The sequence below is a fragment of the Heterodontus francisci genome, chromosome 24, assembly GCF_036365525.1.
Source record: "Heterodontus francisci isolate sHetFra1 chromosome 24, sHetFra1.hap1, whole genome shotgun sequence".
Lineage (NCBI taxonomy): Eukaryota > Metazoa > Chordata > Chondrichthyes > Heterodontiformes > Heterodontidae > Heterodontus > Heterodontus francisci.
In genome coordinates this window covers 13,175,317-13,192,597 of record NC_090394.1, presented here as the reverse complement: position 1 = coordinate 13,192,597, position 17,281 = coordinate 13,175,317, and the positions used below count along the sequence as shown (strand labels likewise).

Here is a 17,281-nt window from a genome sequence, read left to right as displayed (position 1 = left end):
TTGTCTGTTCACTGAGGAGGGGATGTTTATGTGCAAACTTCTTCTAACCAGGACTTGATTTTCTGTGCAATGAGGGAGGGAAGGCATTATCTTTATTGATTTCTGATAATGATGCCATGGGCGAAGTCTTGGTACAATTTTTGTTAAAAATGCTATATAAAGTGAAACTTGCAGAACAGAAATGTTGAGAATTGTTAATTAGGATTCAGGCAAAGCATTTGAACTGGAACGTTTTTGCCAATGCAAGTTAAGTTAGAAAATCCAGTGAACATTTGCAATTATGGAATTGGGGTTAATTCAGTTAGTGAGCTCAGCCTGCTGAAATTGTAACTTGAGGAGAATGAGTAATTGATGTGATTCACAGACTTCCTGGCAAACAGCTTAAGAGGCAAACAGGTGTGCAACCTTATGTTCCACTTCCTGTATCTACTCCGAATGTAAGAGAAAAGGGGATACTTGAACCTTCAGTGAAATTTTAAACAAAAGGGCTGTGATGTTTCTGGGCCCAGAGCTAGAAGTTATAATGCGGGAGGTCACGAGTTGCAGTTAGAAGTTGTTTAGCTATAAAAGTAATTCCAAAAACAAGTTGAGTCAGTCCATGAAAGGGACAGAGTGTATGGTTTATTAGTTTCTTATTTATCAATAAGTGAGAGTGATGGAACAAAGTGTGATTTGCTTGGATTGTCACTTGTTTGGATTGTCACTTGTAATGCAGCTTAACGATTTGCATCAGGTCTTGGCCCACTGAAGTGTTTCTCAATCTGTCTCCTGAAACAAACACTCAAGGGTACAAGTGAAAGATGTAATTGGATTAAGCTCACAGGTGGGTCCTATTGTTACACCTCCAAGCTATGGGCACACTCCTGAAAATAAAATGCTCAGACTGCTTATGGGAGTGTAATTTGTAGTAACAGCAGGATTTATAGGTGAGCTTCCTCTGCTTAATTAGGGGGTGGGAATGAGGATGGTAGTGGGAAAAAGAAATACAGACTTGCATTTATATGAATCCTTTCACAACTACTGGATGCTTTAAAGCACTGTACAGCCAATGAAATACTTTTGAAGTGTAGTCATTGTAATGGCAGCTAATTTGCGCACAGCAAGCTCCCACAAATAGCAGTCTGATAACCAGATAATCCGTTTCTCTGAGAAGCTGATAGATAAATAATGGTCAGGACACTGGAGATAACTCCCTTGCTCTTCAAAATAGTGCCAAGGGTTCTTTTACATCAACTTGAGACAATAGACAGGGCCTTAGTTCAACATCTCATCTGAAAGATGGCACCTCGAAAAGTGCAGCACTCCCTCAGTACTGCACTGGAGTGTCAGTCTGGATTACTGTGATTGGAGATCTGTTTCCTCCATCCTGGATCAGTTTTTGTGTGCATAGTGGGACGAGGAAGGGGAGAAACAGATGGGCTTTCCTCAGAGGCAGGAAGGGAGGGGCGACAGATCCACTCTTCCTGTATCCAGAATACATCTTTCTGCTTGAAGAGGGTGTAGAGAAGGGGGCGTTCCTCAAAACACTAACAACTTTCAGATTAAGTATATTCTGAAAGCTTAGGACTGTGTAAGCAGCAGGGGGAAGGGGACGAGATAAGTAGTGGAAACATGGAATGCAAAGGGAGAACACAAAAAATTACAAGCATCTTCTGGGGTGGCAAGTGAGGTAGATATCAAGCTTTGGATGTGGAAATCAGAGCGCAAGGCTGGGAAGGCGTATGTGCAATGGTTATGGGTCCGGTGTTTGGTCTTAAGGTACTGTGAGATGAAAAATCCCAATTTTATCATGAGACACAAGGTTATAGACCTTTGTGGGGGGGTGGGGGCACATCAGGGAGATGAGTTTCAGCAGTCTGGATAACCTTTGAACCCATTATTTACATTAGCAATTTGCTTTATGAATGCATGTATAATGTCAAATAATCGCAGTATCTTGTTTAGATTTTAACTTATAGTATATATTTCAAGCACCATTTTATTGATTACTTACATTATTGTCATTCTTATGCCTTGTAACTGACAATGTGAAAAAATGAAGTTTTTGACATGCAAACTAGAAAATAATGCATAATCCAGAAATATGAAGCTTTCACCTATATCAGTGGCTGGCAATATTTTTTCGAAAAATGCCAGAAAGTTATATGTGCTGTTTGGTTTTGTGAATGCTTACAATGTCTCTTGCTTTATATTTAAGGAGAAACGTTGTGGATACTCAAAACTAGTTTTGCTGTTGGCCTTTCTGTGATTGGTCCAACATTGATACTTCCAGATCTGGATGGTGATGATGTTGGAGACCTTTTGATATTTTTTACACCCACTGATCAGGTATGGAGAAGAGGGTTCTTTTGCCAATTATGACATGCAAACTTGCTAGGATAAATTTAAAATGACTGAGATGAGAGTATTTTTGCCTTTTTGTAACATAGATGTTTAAGGGGATATTTCAGAATACACAGAATAGATATATTCCAATGAGAGAGAAAAATTCCAAGGGGAGGACCCACTATCTGTGGTTAACTAAAAAAGTTAAAGACAGTATCAAACTTAAACAAAAAGCATATAATTGCGCAAAGATGGGTGCCAGGTGAGACGATTGGACAGAGTATAAAGAACAGCAAAGAATAACTAAAAGATTGATAAGGAGGGAAAATTAAACTATGAGAGAAAGCTAGCTAGAAATATAAAAACGGATAGTAAGGGTTTCTATAGATATTTAATAAAAAAAAAGCATTAACAAAGTGAGGACAAAGGCTGGACATGTTGTATGAGCGCTTTGAGTGGTGTCCCTTTAAGAACTCAGTATTCTAATAAGCTAAGTACCAGAATGTAGTCATGTGATTGGAAGCCATGGTCACTCTGCACTGTAACACCCTAGACACAAGTTCTGTGTATAGTTTATTTTGTGTATTAGTTTAGCTGTAAATAAATCTTCAAGGAACTAGAATCCATGTAGCTCATTCTGTTGCTTAAGATAACACAAAGAAACTCATGATATGGTGGCAGCGGTGGTGAAAAGACAAGATATAAACTTGAAGACCATGGATAAAACAGCAAACAAGTGAAACTTTAAAACAAGTTCCTGAAAAGAGTGAAAGAAAGCTACATATCTTAGAAGGCTGAGAAAAGCTCCATAGAACAGAAGCGTGGCTGAAAAGCAAGTGATTGGGTGAGTCATTGTGCATTTGCAGAGTTTAAAAAAAATTTTTCTAAAGGCTCCATGTGAGCGAGGGGGAAGAAAAGGGGAGAAACCCTGAAAAGCGCATGAACTGGAAAAAGAATCAAAGTCCGATAGTAGAAAGAAAGCACTGTGTCAGACAAAGCCCCCATCTACGAAGACTGAGCACACATGATTTCGCCACAGGATATTTGCATAGTACCAGACAGTGTTGAAACAAAGGAACCAGTCCCCACTCCAATACATAAAAGAGACCTGGTCAAACCAGTCGGTTATGTGACCACCTGCTGGCCAACTAGGGGAGTTTTAAACTGGTAAAATAGAATTTTACCATGGACTCATGTTCATGGACTGAGAACATCTCTCCTGTCTGCCTGCCTCCATCTCTTTCCCACAGAACTGAATCTTGTGAAAACACATAAACTCAAAGAGAGAAAAATCTCCTATGTGAACAAGGTTTACGAAGAATACTGGGCCTTGACGAAATGCAAGACCATATCTTCAATCAAGGACTACAGCGAGCTCGAGAAACAGTAACAAGATATTGCCTCAAACTGTTCTACTTATCTTTTCTTATGCTCTTTTCTGTCCCTATTTGCATGTGTGTATCATGTGTGCATGAGAGCGTGGGTGCGTTGTATATCCATAGGCTGTTCTACTTATCTTTTCTTATGCTCTTTTCTGTCCCTATTTGCATGTGTGTATCATGTGTGCATGAGAGCGTGGGTGCGTTGTATATCCATAGGCGTTAACCGTATTAGTTGAAGTTTAAGGTTTAATAAACTTTCTTTTTCTTCTTTAAACCACAGAAAGCCTATTTGTGCTCATTTCTTTGCCTTATAATGAGAAATTTGTGAACAAGGTTTCACAAAGAGGGAACTCAAAACACAGTGTGTTTAAGATTAAACCCTGTTACAATAAGACCAGGTAAAGATAGTAACAGACCCCTAGACACCTTTCTCACCTGGTCATACAGGAAACCCCAAACAAAGCAGAGTGTCCATTAAAGCCCTCCGGCAGAAAAAAACATTAAACCAGTCAAACATGCAGAAGATAAATAAACTCAAGCAAAAAAAGCAAAGGGGAAAACCCTTGAGCTGCCTATCGAACAACTGTGTACATATACAAGCTAAGTGCTGAAAGGGAAGAAATAGAAAACACTGTCAAGCACCTGTTACAGTCGGTCAAAGCAGCTAACCTGAAGAAAAGAATTTCCTAAATGAACAGCGCAGAGTTAATAGAACAGGTTTTATGCCACAAATACAAAACACAGTGCTGAAGGCACACACCGAGCTGAACAAAGTTAAATGTAGAGTAGAAAGCAAAAAAAGGCAGGAGGATGGATATCAGATTTCCCAGCATGAACTGGAAGGCAATTGACATCCTATCCAAGTTCAAACTTCTTGAACAAAGAATGTAGTTATGCATCATAGATCAAGCAGTTGCAAAACCAGAGAAGCAGGCTGTGAAAATATTGATACCAGTTGGAAATGAGGGGTTATACAGAATCAATACCTCCTGGCTTATCTGAAGAGGATCAGAAAGATCCTGCAAAGATATGGAAAGTGCTAGAAGACCAGCTTTGGGTAAGAGTGAATTTTAGAATTCATCACCTGAAATTGATGTCCTATAGGAAACAGCCACAGGAACCAATAGATCAATTCGTCAGTAGATGCTGTAGTAAGGGCAACAAATACGACTTTTCAGAAACTCAGCTGTCAGAGCGAATAATGGAGCTGGTGATTGTCTCAACACCTATTGAAGCATTTCAAAAAGACCTCTCGGTTGGGGGGGGGAGGAGGGGAAGAAAGGTCCTAGCATTGATTTGCTGCTAAAGGTTGTCAAGAAATACAAAGCCATTGTAACTGGACAACAGCATCTGCAAGCATGGTATATAGTTTGCTCTGTATTGTGTATTAGTTTAGCTGTAAATAAATCTTCAAGGAACCGGAATCCACGTAACTCATTGTGTTGTTTAAGATAATACCAAGAAACTCCTGACAGGACCGGCTCGGCTTGTATCCACCGGAGTTTAGGAGAGTAAGAGGCGACTTAATTGAAACATATTAGTTCCTGAAGAGTCTTGACAGGGTGGATGTAGAAAGGATGTTTCTTCTTGTGGTATAATCTAGAACTAGAGGTCACTATTTATAAATAAGGGGTTGCCCATTTAAGACAGATGAGAAGTTTTTTCTCTGAGGGCAATGAGTCTTTGGAACTCTGCTTCCACTGCCATTTGAGGAACAGAGTCTTCAAATATTTTTAAGACAGAGGTAGATAGATTCTTGATAAGCAAGGGGGTAAAAGGTTATGGGAGGAAGGCAGGAATGTGGAGTTGAGGTTACAATCAGATCAGCCATGATCTTATTGAATGGCAGAGCAGGCTCGAGGGGCCAAGTGGCCTACTCCTGCTCCTAATTCGTATGTTCGTATAGAAAGTATTATTATATTGCATATTTGCTGGAGACATTTGCAGGACCACGGGGAAAGAGTAGAGAAGTAGGAATAATTGAACAGCTCTTTCAAAAAGTCAGCAAAGTCACGATGGGCCAAATTTCCTCCTCCTGTACTCGATGATTCTATATTCTTACTTCCCTTGTTCAGAAATCCTAAATGCGTAGGTCTGGCAGGATATTAAGGCCTGGAGTTTCCGCTCAATTGCGCCAGTTTTTACAACACAATTTCCTGATATCAGTGTAACTGGTGCAAACGTTCATGGAATTTTAAGTGCAGAAACTCTTCCACTAGTTTTAGAAGCCACCCAGGATTGCCATTGGGAATTTATGCTAATTGCGCTTGTTTGCTGACCTTCAAATAGGCTCTAAAAATTAAGCTGAAGCTTTTGGGTGCAAGGTAAGCTTTCAAAGGTTTTGAATTAATTTTTTTTTCAAATATACTAAGGAACTACCTACTGTACCCCAATCTAACTAGGAAATAGTTTTATAGATTTTTAAATGTCATTTTCAGTCATTTAAAATGGAGTTGTTTGCAAGCGGTAGATTTAACATGCTTATTTTCTGTGATAAATGCATGTTCAGCTGTACTAATCAAACTCTTAAATATTAAGGATTAAAGCAAAATTTTAAAAAATTATGTTTTAAAATACTGCCTGATAGGGCTGGTTCATGGCAACTTTTGCATTGGGCAATATGCACTTGGGTTTGAGCAGAAACCTGAGGGGAAAACACACTTCTCAAGACGGGCACAATTTGCACCGAAATTGCCAATTGCACCCAAAACAGAAATTCTATTCGACTGTACAAGTACTACACTGTGTTCTGGTAGGATACTTGCAATTCTCCAGGATTATTCACCTTGATAACTTATAACTGTCTAATGAACTGCCTATTATCTAGCATTATTGGAGGAAAAGCTTGTGAAGAAGTTATCTGTTTGCCTGTTAGTTCAGGAATAAAGTATGGTATGATGTAGATAACCTAGATTCTGGCAACGTCCCAGTGAAACTTACATATGTAACACCCCTATTCAAGAAAGGAGGGAGACAGAAAACAGTAAACTATAGGCCAGTTAGCTTAACATTTGTCATTGGGAAAATGCTGGAATCCATTATTAAGGAAGTAGTAGCAGGACATTTAGAAAATCATAGTACACTCAAGCAGAATCAACATGGTTTTATGAAAGGGAAATAGTGAATGACGAACGGTCACGGACCTGAAACATTAACTCTGTTTCTCTCTCCACAGCTGCTGCCAGACCTGATGAGTGTTTCCAGCATTTTCTATTTTTATTTCAGATTTCCAACATCACATTATTTTGGTTTTGTATAAGTAGTGGGAACCATGGCATTTTTCTTCCCCCTGGTCCAGGCCCAGGGATTCTAAGATGAGTTGCAGTGCTCCGATTATTACCCTTGCTGAGATTGACTAATTGAACACATACCAAGGCTCAAACCTGGGGCCTTCATGGTCTTTACGGGGGTGATTTTTATCCAGAGAACTATCAGGCTCTTTCCCAAATTGTGAGACTGTTGATTTTCTATTCTACTGTATATACAAGCAATTAAACATTTTGATCCTATCCTAAGGTGTTGTATTTAATGTTCTATTGTCTGCAATTTATATATGTTTGAATACATAGTTATGTGTTTTCTTTCAGGTTAGCTCTGCCACTAAGTTGATCTTTCGGCTATTGTCTGGAAGGAGTGGTGATCCCATTGGTCAAGAGGTGCACCACAATGTTACTGAAAGATTTGTGCATTTCAATCCACTGATTCACATTACCAATACTGGAGCTTACTACATTCTCTTTATTCAAGGTAACTGAACAGTATTTTTATTCCCTCTTAATTTTTCCCCACTTCTACCTGGTTTTCCAAGAAAGCTGTGCCATATTCTAGGATACATTTTCACATGTGATATGGCCTTCCAATACCTTAGTTAATTTGCCATTCTTCATGTGAGTATAAACAACAAATATTAGTGGATTGTATAACAATGAGACAATGGTAGAAAAGCATAATCAAATCAATATTTACTGGTGCTGGCTTAGATCAGTGGAAGCATCATTTCCTTTGAGTCAGATGGTTTTAGTGTCATAGAGAGATACAGCACCAAAAAAAGGCCCTTCGGCGCAACAAGTCCACGCCGACCATCAACCACCCTTTTATACTAATCCTACGTTAATCCCATTTTTTTCCCTCTCAGATCCCCACCTTCCCTCAATTCTCCTACCACCTACCTACACTGGGGGCAATTTTTACAATGGCCAATTTACCTATCAACCCGCAAGTCTTCGGCATGTGGGAGGAAACCGGAGTACCCGGAGGAAACCCACGCAGTCACAGGGAGAACTTGCAAACTCCACACAGGCAGTATGTGTTCAAGACCAACTGGACTCGTATTTCATTACAATACTGAGAGAGTGCTATATTGTCGAAAGTCCATTTTTTCAGTTGATATGTTAAACTGTCTGTTTATATGGACAATTTTTTTTTAAAGAGCAGGGTATTCTCCAGAGGTCTTAGCCTACATTTATCAACAATCAAGGCAATTAAAATAGATTATCTAGCCATTTATCACATTGTTTACTGATGTGTTTGCTTACAATATACTAGTGACTGAATTTCAAAAGTAATTCATTGGCTGTGAAGCACTTCGGGATGTTAAGAGGATATTATTTTTTGGAACATTACAGCGCAGTACAGGCCCTTCGGCCCTCGATGTTGCGCCGACCTGTGAAACCATCTGACCTACACTATTCCATTTTCATCCATATGTCTATCCAATGACCACTTAAATGCCCTTAAAGTTGGCGAGTCTACTACTGTTGCAGGCAGGGCGTTCCACGCCCCTACTACTCTCTGAGTAAAGAAACTACCTCTGACATCTGTCCTATATCTATCACCCCTCAACTTAAAGCTATGTCCCCTCGTGTTTGCCATCACCATCCGAGGAAAAAGACTCTCACTATCCACCCTATCTAACCCTCTGATTATCTTATATGTCTCTATTAAGTTACCTCTCCTCCTCCTTCTCTCCAACGAAAACAACCTCAAGTCCCTCAGCCTTTCCTCGTAAGACCTTCCCTCCATACCAGGCAACGTCCTAGTAAATCTCCTCTGCACCCTTTCCAAAGCTTCCACATCCTTCCTATAATGCGGTGACCAGAACTGCACGCAATACTCCAGGTGCGGTCTCACCAGAGTTTTGTACAGCTGCAGCATGACCTCGTGGCTCCGAAACTCGATCCCCCTACTAATAAAAGCTAACACACCATATGCCTTCTTAACAGCCCTATTAACCTGGGTAGCAACTTTCAGGGATTTATGTACCTGGACACCAAGATCTCTCTGTTCATCTACACTACCAAGAATCTTCCCATTAGCCCAGTACTCTGCATTCCTGTTACTCCTTCCAAAGTGAATCACCTCACACTATTCCGCATTAAACTCCATTTGCCATCTCTCAGCCCAGCTCTGCAGCCTATCTATGTCCCTCTGTACCCGACAACATCCTTCGGCACGATCCACAACTCCACCGACCTTCGTGTCATCCGCAAATTTACTAACCCACCCTTCTACACCCATTCCAGGTCATTTATAAAAATGACAAACAGCAGTGGCCCCAAAACAGATCCTTGCGGTACACCACTAGTAACTAAACTCCAGGATGAACATTTGCCATCAACCACCACCCTCTGTCTTCTTTCAGCTAGCCAATTTCTGATCCAAAGCTCTAAATCACCTTCAACCCCATACTTCCGTATTTTCTGCAATAGCCTACCGTGGGGAACCTTATCAAACGCCTTACTGAAATCCATATACACCACATCCACTGTTTTACCCTCATCCACCTGTTTGGTCACCTTCTCGAAAAACTCAATAAGGTTTGTGAGGCACGACCTACCCTTCACAAAACCGTGCTGACTATCGCTAATGAACTTATTCTTTTCAAGATGATTATAAATCCTGTCTCTTATAACCTTTTCCAACATTTTACCCACAACCGAAGTAAGGCTCACAGGTCTATAATTACCAGGGCTGTCTCTACTCCCCTTCTTGAACAAGGGGACAACATTTGCTATCCTCCAGTCTTCCGGCACTATTCCTGTCGACAATGACAACATAAAGATCAAGGACAAAGGCTCTGCAATCTCCTCCCTGGCTTCCCAGAGAATCCTAGGATAAATCCCATCTGGCCCAGGGGACGTATCTATTTTCACACTTTCCAAAATTGCTAACACCTCCTCCTTGTGAACCTCAATCCCATCTAGCCTAGTAGTCTGAATCTCAGTATTCTCCTCGACAACATTTTCTTTCTCTACTGTAAATACTGATGAAAAATATTCATTTAACGCTTCCCCTATCTCCTCTGATTCCACACACAACTTCCCACTACTATCCTTGATTGGCCCTAATCTAACTCTAGTCATTCTTTTATTCCTGATATACCTATAGAAAGCCTTAGGGTTTTCCTTGATCCTATCCGCCAGCAACTTCTCGTGTCCTCTCCTTGCTCTTCTTAGCTCTCCCTTTAGATCCTTCCTGGCTAGCTTGTAACTCTCAAGCGCCCTAACTGAGCCTTCACGTCTCATCCTAACATAAGCCGCCTTCTTCCTCTTGACAAGCGCTTCAACTTCTTTAGTAAACCACGGCTCCCTCACTCGACAACTTCCTCCCTGCCTACCAGGTACATACTTATCAAGGACACGCAGTAGCTGCTCCTTGAATAAGCTCCACATTTCGATTGTGCCCATCCCCTGCAGTTTCCTTCCCCATCCTACGCATCCTAAATCTTGCCTAATCGCATCATAATTTCCTTTCCCCCAGCTATAATTCTTGCCCTGCGGTATATACCTGTCCCTGCCCATCACTAAGGTAAACCTAACCGAATTGTGATCACTATCACCAAAGTGCTCACCTACATCTAAATCTAACACCTGGCCGGGTTCATTACCCAGTACCAAATCCAATGTGGCATCGCCCCTGGTTGGCCTGTCTACATACTGTGTCAGAAAACCCTCCTGCACACACTGGACAAAAACTGACCCATCTAAAGTACTCGAACTATAGTATTTCCAGTCAATATTTGGAAAGTTAAAGTCCCCCATAACAACAAACCTGTTACTCTCGCCCCTGTCGAGAATCATCTTCGCTATCCTTTCCTCTACATCTCTGGAACTATTCGGAGGTCTATAGAAGACTCCCAACAGGGTGACCCCTCCTCTCCTGTTTCTAACCTCGGCCCATACTACCTCAGTAGACGAGTCCTCAAACGTCCTTTCTGCCGCTGTAATACTCTCCTTGATTAACAATGCCACACCCCCTCCTCTTTTACCATCTTCTCTGTTCTTGCTGAAACATCTAAATCCCGGAACCTGCAACATCCATTCCTGCCCCTGCTCTACCCATGTCTCCGAAATGGCCACTACATCGAGATCCCAGGTACCAACCCATGCTGCAAGCTCACCCACCTTATTCCGGATGCTCCTGGCGTTGAAGTAGACTCACTTTAAACCAAGTTCTTGCTTGCCAGTGCCCTCTTGCGTCCTTGTAACCTTATCCCTGACCTCACTACTCTCAACATCCTGTACACTGGAACTACAATTTAGGTTCCCATTCCCCTGCTGAATTAGTTTAAACCCCCCCGAAGAGCACTAGCAAATCTCCCCCCCCCCCCCAGGATATTGGTACCCTTCTGGTTCAGGTGAAGACCATCCTGTTTGTAGAGGTCCCACCTACCCCAGAAAGAGCCCCAATTATCCAGGAAACCAAAACCCTCCCTCCTACACCATCTCTGTAACTCCTCTCTCTCCCTGTTCCTCGCTTCGCTATCACGTGGCACGGGCAACAACCCAGAGATAACAACTCTGTTTGTTCTCGCTCTAAGCTTCCACCCTAGCTCCCTGAATTTCTGCCTTAAATCCCCATCTCTCTTTCTACCTGTGTCATTGGTGCCTATGTGGACCACGACTTGGGGCTGCTCCCCCTCCCCCTTAAGGATCCCAAAAACACGATCCGAGACATCATGAACCCTGGCACCTGGGAGGCAACACACCAACCGTGAGTTGGTGTTATGAGAGGTGTTGCGTGATTTCTTTCCTTACTTAAATTTAGCACAGATTTACTGGATAGTAATTAGTTGTCGTTATTGATCAGAGCTGTGAACATTAGTTTTTGAGACCAAATTGTAAACCTGCACTTCTGCCCTGACTGTTTGACCAATTAACATACATGATTGGTTCAAAGCAATGCAGTGAAGCTGCAACACAAGGGTTATCTGCATTCTAATCACCAAAAGCAGCATGTTATAGTTGCAAGTAAACAATCCCACAGCCAACAGATCAGAGGAAACTTAGGTCTACAACATCCTGTTGAGAATGGTAGTCAACAGTCAGAGCAACTAAGGGAATGAGGAGACTCATGAACGTCCCATCCTCAATTCATGGCAGAGCCTAGCATATGAGTGCTCGTGCCAAGGTTGGAGTATTTTTAAGTGTGAATTGCTGAAAAGAGAGACATGTCGAAGCGTTTCGTCTTGCACTCATCGGGACAATCTGCAAGAATAACCAATGTAAGGGAAAACAACAACTTATACTGCATGAGGAGGGCTGATTGGTTGGCAGATGAACTCTGGTAGAGGTGTTGCCATGGAGAATGCACTAGTTTACGGTGACTGACAGTTAATTGCCAAGCTTTGTTTGAAATTTAAACAAGGAAGCTTGATTCTGATTGGTCAAGGCATTGCCTTGAGGAATGAACCAGTGAATAGCTGTCGCTTATTTTGTTCAGCTGAAACAGATGCAATGTGTGTACATGTTCTTTCTATCTGCAAAGAGCAGGGCCCTGTGTATTGATATATGTAGCTTCCAGTACACGCAAATGCGCCACACTGCAAGTCCTACTAACAGTCTTAACTTGGTTGTCAATGTAATTCTTAGCATACTGCAGAATAATTAGCCTTAGGCTGACATTTTCAGCCCAGAATAGTGCCCAGTTCGACCTTAGATTACCTGTAAGGGTAATTTTTCCCAAAACGAGTAAAACTAGCAGTTTCACGTTGCTACTGTGCAATAGCAACACCTGTGGTGTTCGCCACTAACAGGATGCTGCCATCAAGCCAAAAAAGACATCCTGTCTATCACACAAATAAGTAATGTGATTTATGAATTTCAGTGCCAGTGAGATGTTGGGTGTATAGGCCGTATGTCCCAAAGACTGGCGGATCATATGAAACAAGTCTCTTCTGCTGTTCGCAACGGACAAGGTACAAGTTGTACCCAACCAGCCTGTGCTTGCAAAACTCAAAATACAGTGTACAACATTAGATGTGATTCCACGATTGGACAACATTTGTTAAATAATCCGCAGTGTGCTAAGAATTACGCTGACAACCAATTTAAGATTGTCAGTAAGGCTTGCAGTGTGGTGTATTTGCGCATACTGGAAGCTACATGTATGAATATACAGGGTCCTGTTCTTTGCAGACAGAAAGAACATGTGCACACATTGCGCCTGTTTCAGCTGAACAAAATAAGTGACAGCCATTCGTTGGTTCATTCCTCAGGGCAATGCCTTGACCAATCAGTCAAGCTGCCTTGTTTAAATTTCAAACAAAGCTTGATAGCTAACTGTCGGTCACCATAAACTGGCAATGCCTCTACCAATCAGAGTTCACTTGCCAACCAATCAGCAGTCTCTTATGCAGGACAAGTTGTTTCCCTTACATTGGTTATTCTTGTGTATGTCCTGATGAGTGCAAGACGAAAAACTTTGACATGTCTCTATTTTCAGCAATTCTCAAGTTCTGTACTACCAGATGACAATTTTTAAGTGTCTTGAGTCACAAGTGCCAAGTGGATGATCCTGCTTGGCTGCCTGAAATCCCCACCATCAGGTTCGAATGTCCAGCGAGATTCAGTTCACTTCAGCAATAAGAACCAACTGTATACAGCGGATATGGCAAAGGCTTTGGGCGCTGATATCATCCCAGCTGTACTGCTGAAGACTTGTATATAAGAACTAGTTGGCCCCTAACCAAGTACAGCTATGACATTGACATCTACCTGGCAATGTGGAAAATTGCCCATGTATACCCTAGCTACAAAAACCAGAACAACTCTAACCTGGTCAGTTAGCACTCTATCAGTTTCTACCTGCTTAGTTCAAGTTCCAACAGAAGCACCCAACTCATGAACTCATCAAAGCCTTTATTTCAGACATGGATGCCAGAGTCAAATTTCTGAAGGGTGTTGGGAGTAGCTGCCTTGACATCAAGGTAGCATTCAATCAAGTATGTCACCGAGGAGCTGTAGCAAAACTGTAGTCAACTAGAGGTCAATGGGAAAACCATCCAGTAGTTAATTATATCTGATACACAGGAAAAGAGATGATCATGGTGGTTGGAGGCCATTCATTTCAATCTCAGGAAATCGTTGCTGGAGTTCTTCAGGGTGGTCCCCTAAGCAATCTTTTTAGCTGTTTGATTAAAGACTTTCTGCAACTGCTCTGTTAATGGAACCTACAGCAGGACCTGAACAAATCCAGACTTGGGCTGCTATGTGGCTGGTGACATTTGTGTTATGTAAGTCCCAGATAATGACCATCTCCGAAAAGAAAGGACTCAAATATTGCTTCTTGGTCTTCAATGGCACTAACATTACCAGATACCCTATCATCCATCAGTGACATCTTGAGCTGGAATGGGGGTGGGAAAGGGGGATTACCCATTGGCCAGAATTTAACTGGACCAGTCATATGAACACTTTGACTAAAAGAGCAAAACAGAGATTGGATACTGTCATGGTGCTTCCATTATTAATATGTTTTGAGGACTCGTGTTCAAAAGATTGTGAAAATTGGTTCACTTGAAAGACTGAGGAGATGGATTTGTGTTTTTTTTTAAACTTTACTGGAAGAACACTTACTGGAAGAGACAATGAAGTGCTTTGTTGGCTACTGGGGTTGTTTACGGAGAAGTAGCATGTCTAGATTTCTGGTTGTCAGGAGTTTTGGCTTTTTGATTTGGCTTGGACTGTTTGGTCAGTTGATGTGTAGCCTTCTAAGACAGAAGCCACCAAACTCATCCTTTTCCACCTGTTTTGGAAAATCTTCTGAGGATCCAGTGTGATGGCTAAAACCACTGATGCAGTAATTCTTCCGAAAAGCCTGCAAGGCTAATCCTTGATGTCTCCTGAACAGAACTGCTCCGGAAAGATCCCGGTGACAGCTGTCTCTGTGTACCCGGACGCCAGACCAAAGGCCATCGGGAACATTCCATATCTTATCCTTTTTCTTCAAGAATTGACAATAGCTTGGCCAAAGTACTTTTTTAAAAGTTGATTTCTGCAGAGCCAGTTTTTTCATTTTTCTTTATATTTTTTCCCCTTTAGCCAGTGTGTGCATGTGTGTTAGATTATTTTGGAAGGGAGTTTATTTATACTTTCATATTTCAAACTGTGTTAATAAGCTTTACATCTTTATTGAATAAGTTTTGTTTTATAATCAATAATTTTGTTGTTTAAGAAACCTGGTTGGCGGATTTTTTTATTCTGAAACTAATATAGTTAAAGTATATAATTGGCTGTGTTGGTAACTGGGTAAAACATTTAAACATATATTGTGACTAGTGGAGTAGTGGAAAGAGTAGTGTGCATTCCTCCAACCTCAGTCATATCAATACTCTGTTGCAAGGGGCTCGTGTCCTGACCTCTCAATCCTGATTAGCCTTTTAAGATGTTGGAGAAGGAATGTGATGGAATACTCAGTACTTGCTTGGTTAGCTGCAGCTATAACAATGTTTAGAAATACACCAGCAACCAGCACATAGCATTTCACTTGATTTGGAGCCCCTGCTGCTGAACTCGCTATCCACCCCTTACACCACTGGTGTACTGTGGTTGTAATAGATCCTATCTACAGGCTGTACTGCAGCAACTCAACAAATTTATTTTGACAGCACATCCTAGCCTGTGATCACTATAACATGCAAACATGGTATTCCCTCCAGATTTCCCTTCAAGTCACACACCATCTTGACTTTGACATGTTCTACTATTCATTCATTGTCACAAGGTCAATATCCTAGAATTCCTTGCCTCACCATCCTAAGATGACCATTAGGATAGGATTGCTGTACTTCAAGCAGAAGGCTCAGGAAACTGGGCAATAAATGCAGTCTTGCCAGTGTCTCCCACATTCTGAGAGCGTTTTTTTTTAAAAAGCACACAAGCCTTTCTGATGCATATCTTTTAATGGAACACCACATGATGGAATTACCCACTGAACAATTATTTTTTGATATTTCTCAACTCTTTTTTTGCTTTCTGGTGATCAAAAGATTCATTTAAAAAATAACTATCTTAAACCAGTGAGGGTAATCCTATATTGCAGCTCTATTCATGTACAAATATGAAGAGCTTTTTTTTTTTGTTTTGGCACACTTGGGTGGGGAGAGGGGGGAAGCTATTTTCCTGTGGACAAATATAGTTTGCCCTTCATAGTATGGTTAATTTTGACTATTCCAAGATAAGACTGACATAGAGGTAATGTATGTGGTCCAGCTGTGAAAAGATTTTTAGCTTCCTAGCTCTATATGTTTCTAGTCCAACAAAGAAAGAAGCATTGCTCAATTTAGTTATATGGGACAAATAATTATGCAAGTAGAAGAATAATTGGGAAATAGAAACACGAAATCAGTTCAATGTGAAAATAGAAACAGTTAATGAAGAGTCATGGAATAAAACAATGTTCAGTGAAGGGCCAAATTAACTGGACAGAAAAGTTAGCAAACAGAATGATAGATCAGTTATGGGAAATCTTCAAATATGCGCTGGTTGGAGTACAAAACCGATCAAAGGCAAAAAAGTGTATTGAAGGATAGAATTCTGTGTATATGTAGAGATTTTAAAACTAAACAAACTTCAAAGGAAGGCATGTGATAAATTAGGGCTGATAATACTAAAGAAAATTGTGAATATAGAATAGTGGGAATCTGCAAAGGAAAATTGGAAAGGCTATGGGAATATGAAAAAGGCCTGTAAATAATATAAAAGTAAATGGTGAAAGCTTTACAAGCGATATTAATAGTTAAAGATTAATCATAGAAGATGGAGCTGTTTAGAGAAGAGGAGGGAGTGGGGTTATCGAGTTATGAAGGTAAAGCAGAAATATTAAGAATTTTGTCACTTTTGACAAATGATGGTGCAAGTGAGACTGTAGGTGTACCAGATGAAGATGTGGGGAAAATTGTCAGAAATAACTATAGTAAAGGAATTGGTTCTGAAAAAAAATAGAATTTAAAGAAGGGCATGATGATGTCCTGGGCTGTTGGACAAAGTCAGAGAAGAGATAGGAGGCGCAGTCATCCATAGATCATAGAATGGTTACAATACAGAACCAGGCCATTTAGCCTGCTGTGTCTGTACCAGCTCTCTGTAAGAGCAACCCAGCTGCTCCCACTCCCCTGCCTTTTTCCCTGTAGCCATGCAAATTTTTTCTCTTCAGATAATTATCCAATTCCCTTTTGAAAGCCTCGATTGAACCTTCCTCCATCGCATTCTCAGATCCTAACCACTTGCTGTGTAAAAAGGTTTTCCTCATGTCACCATTGCTTCTTTTGAAAATCACCTTAAATCAGTGTCCTG

The 17,281-nt window shown here is 41.0% G+C and overlaps 1 protein-coding gene across 2 annotated transcripts in view; it reads left to right on the top strand.

Moving 5' to 3' along the window:
- The window catches only part of fam234a (family with sequence similarity 234 member A), a 58,354-nt gene that overhangs the window by 12,548 nt on the left and 28,525 nt on the right, over positions 1 to 17,281 (top strand). For both annotated transcript variants that reach the window (XM_068055684.1, XM_068055683.1), the window contains exons 5-6: positions 2,198 to 2,328; positions 7,295 to 7,454. In XM_068055684.1, coding sequence (XP_067911785.1) covers positions 2,198 to 2,328; positions 7,295 to 7,454 — 291 coding nt within the window. The remainder of the gene's footprint in view (positions 1 to 2,197; positions 2,329 to 7,294; positions 7,455 to 17,281) is intronic.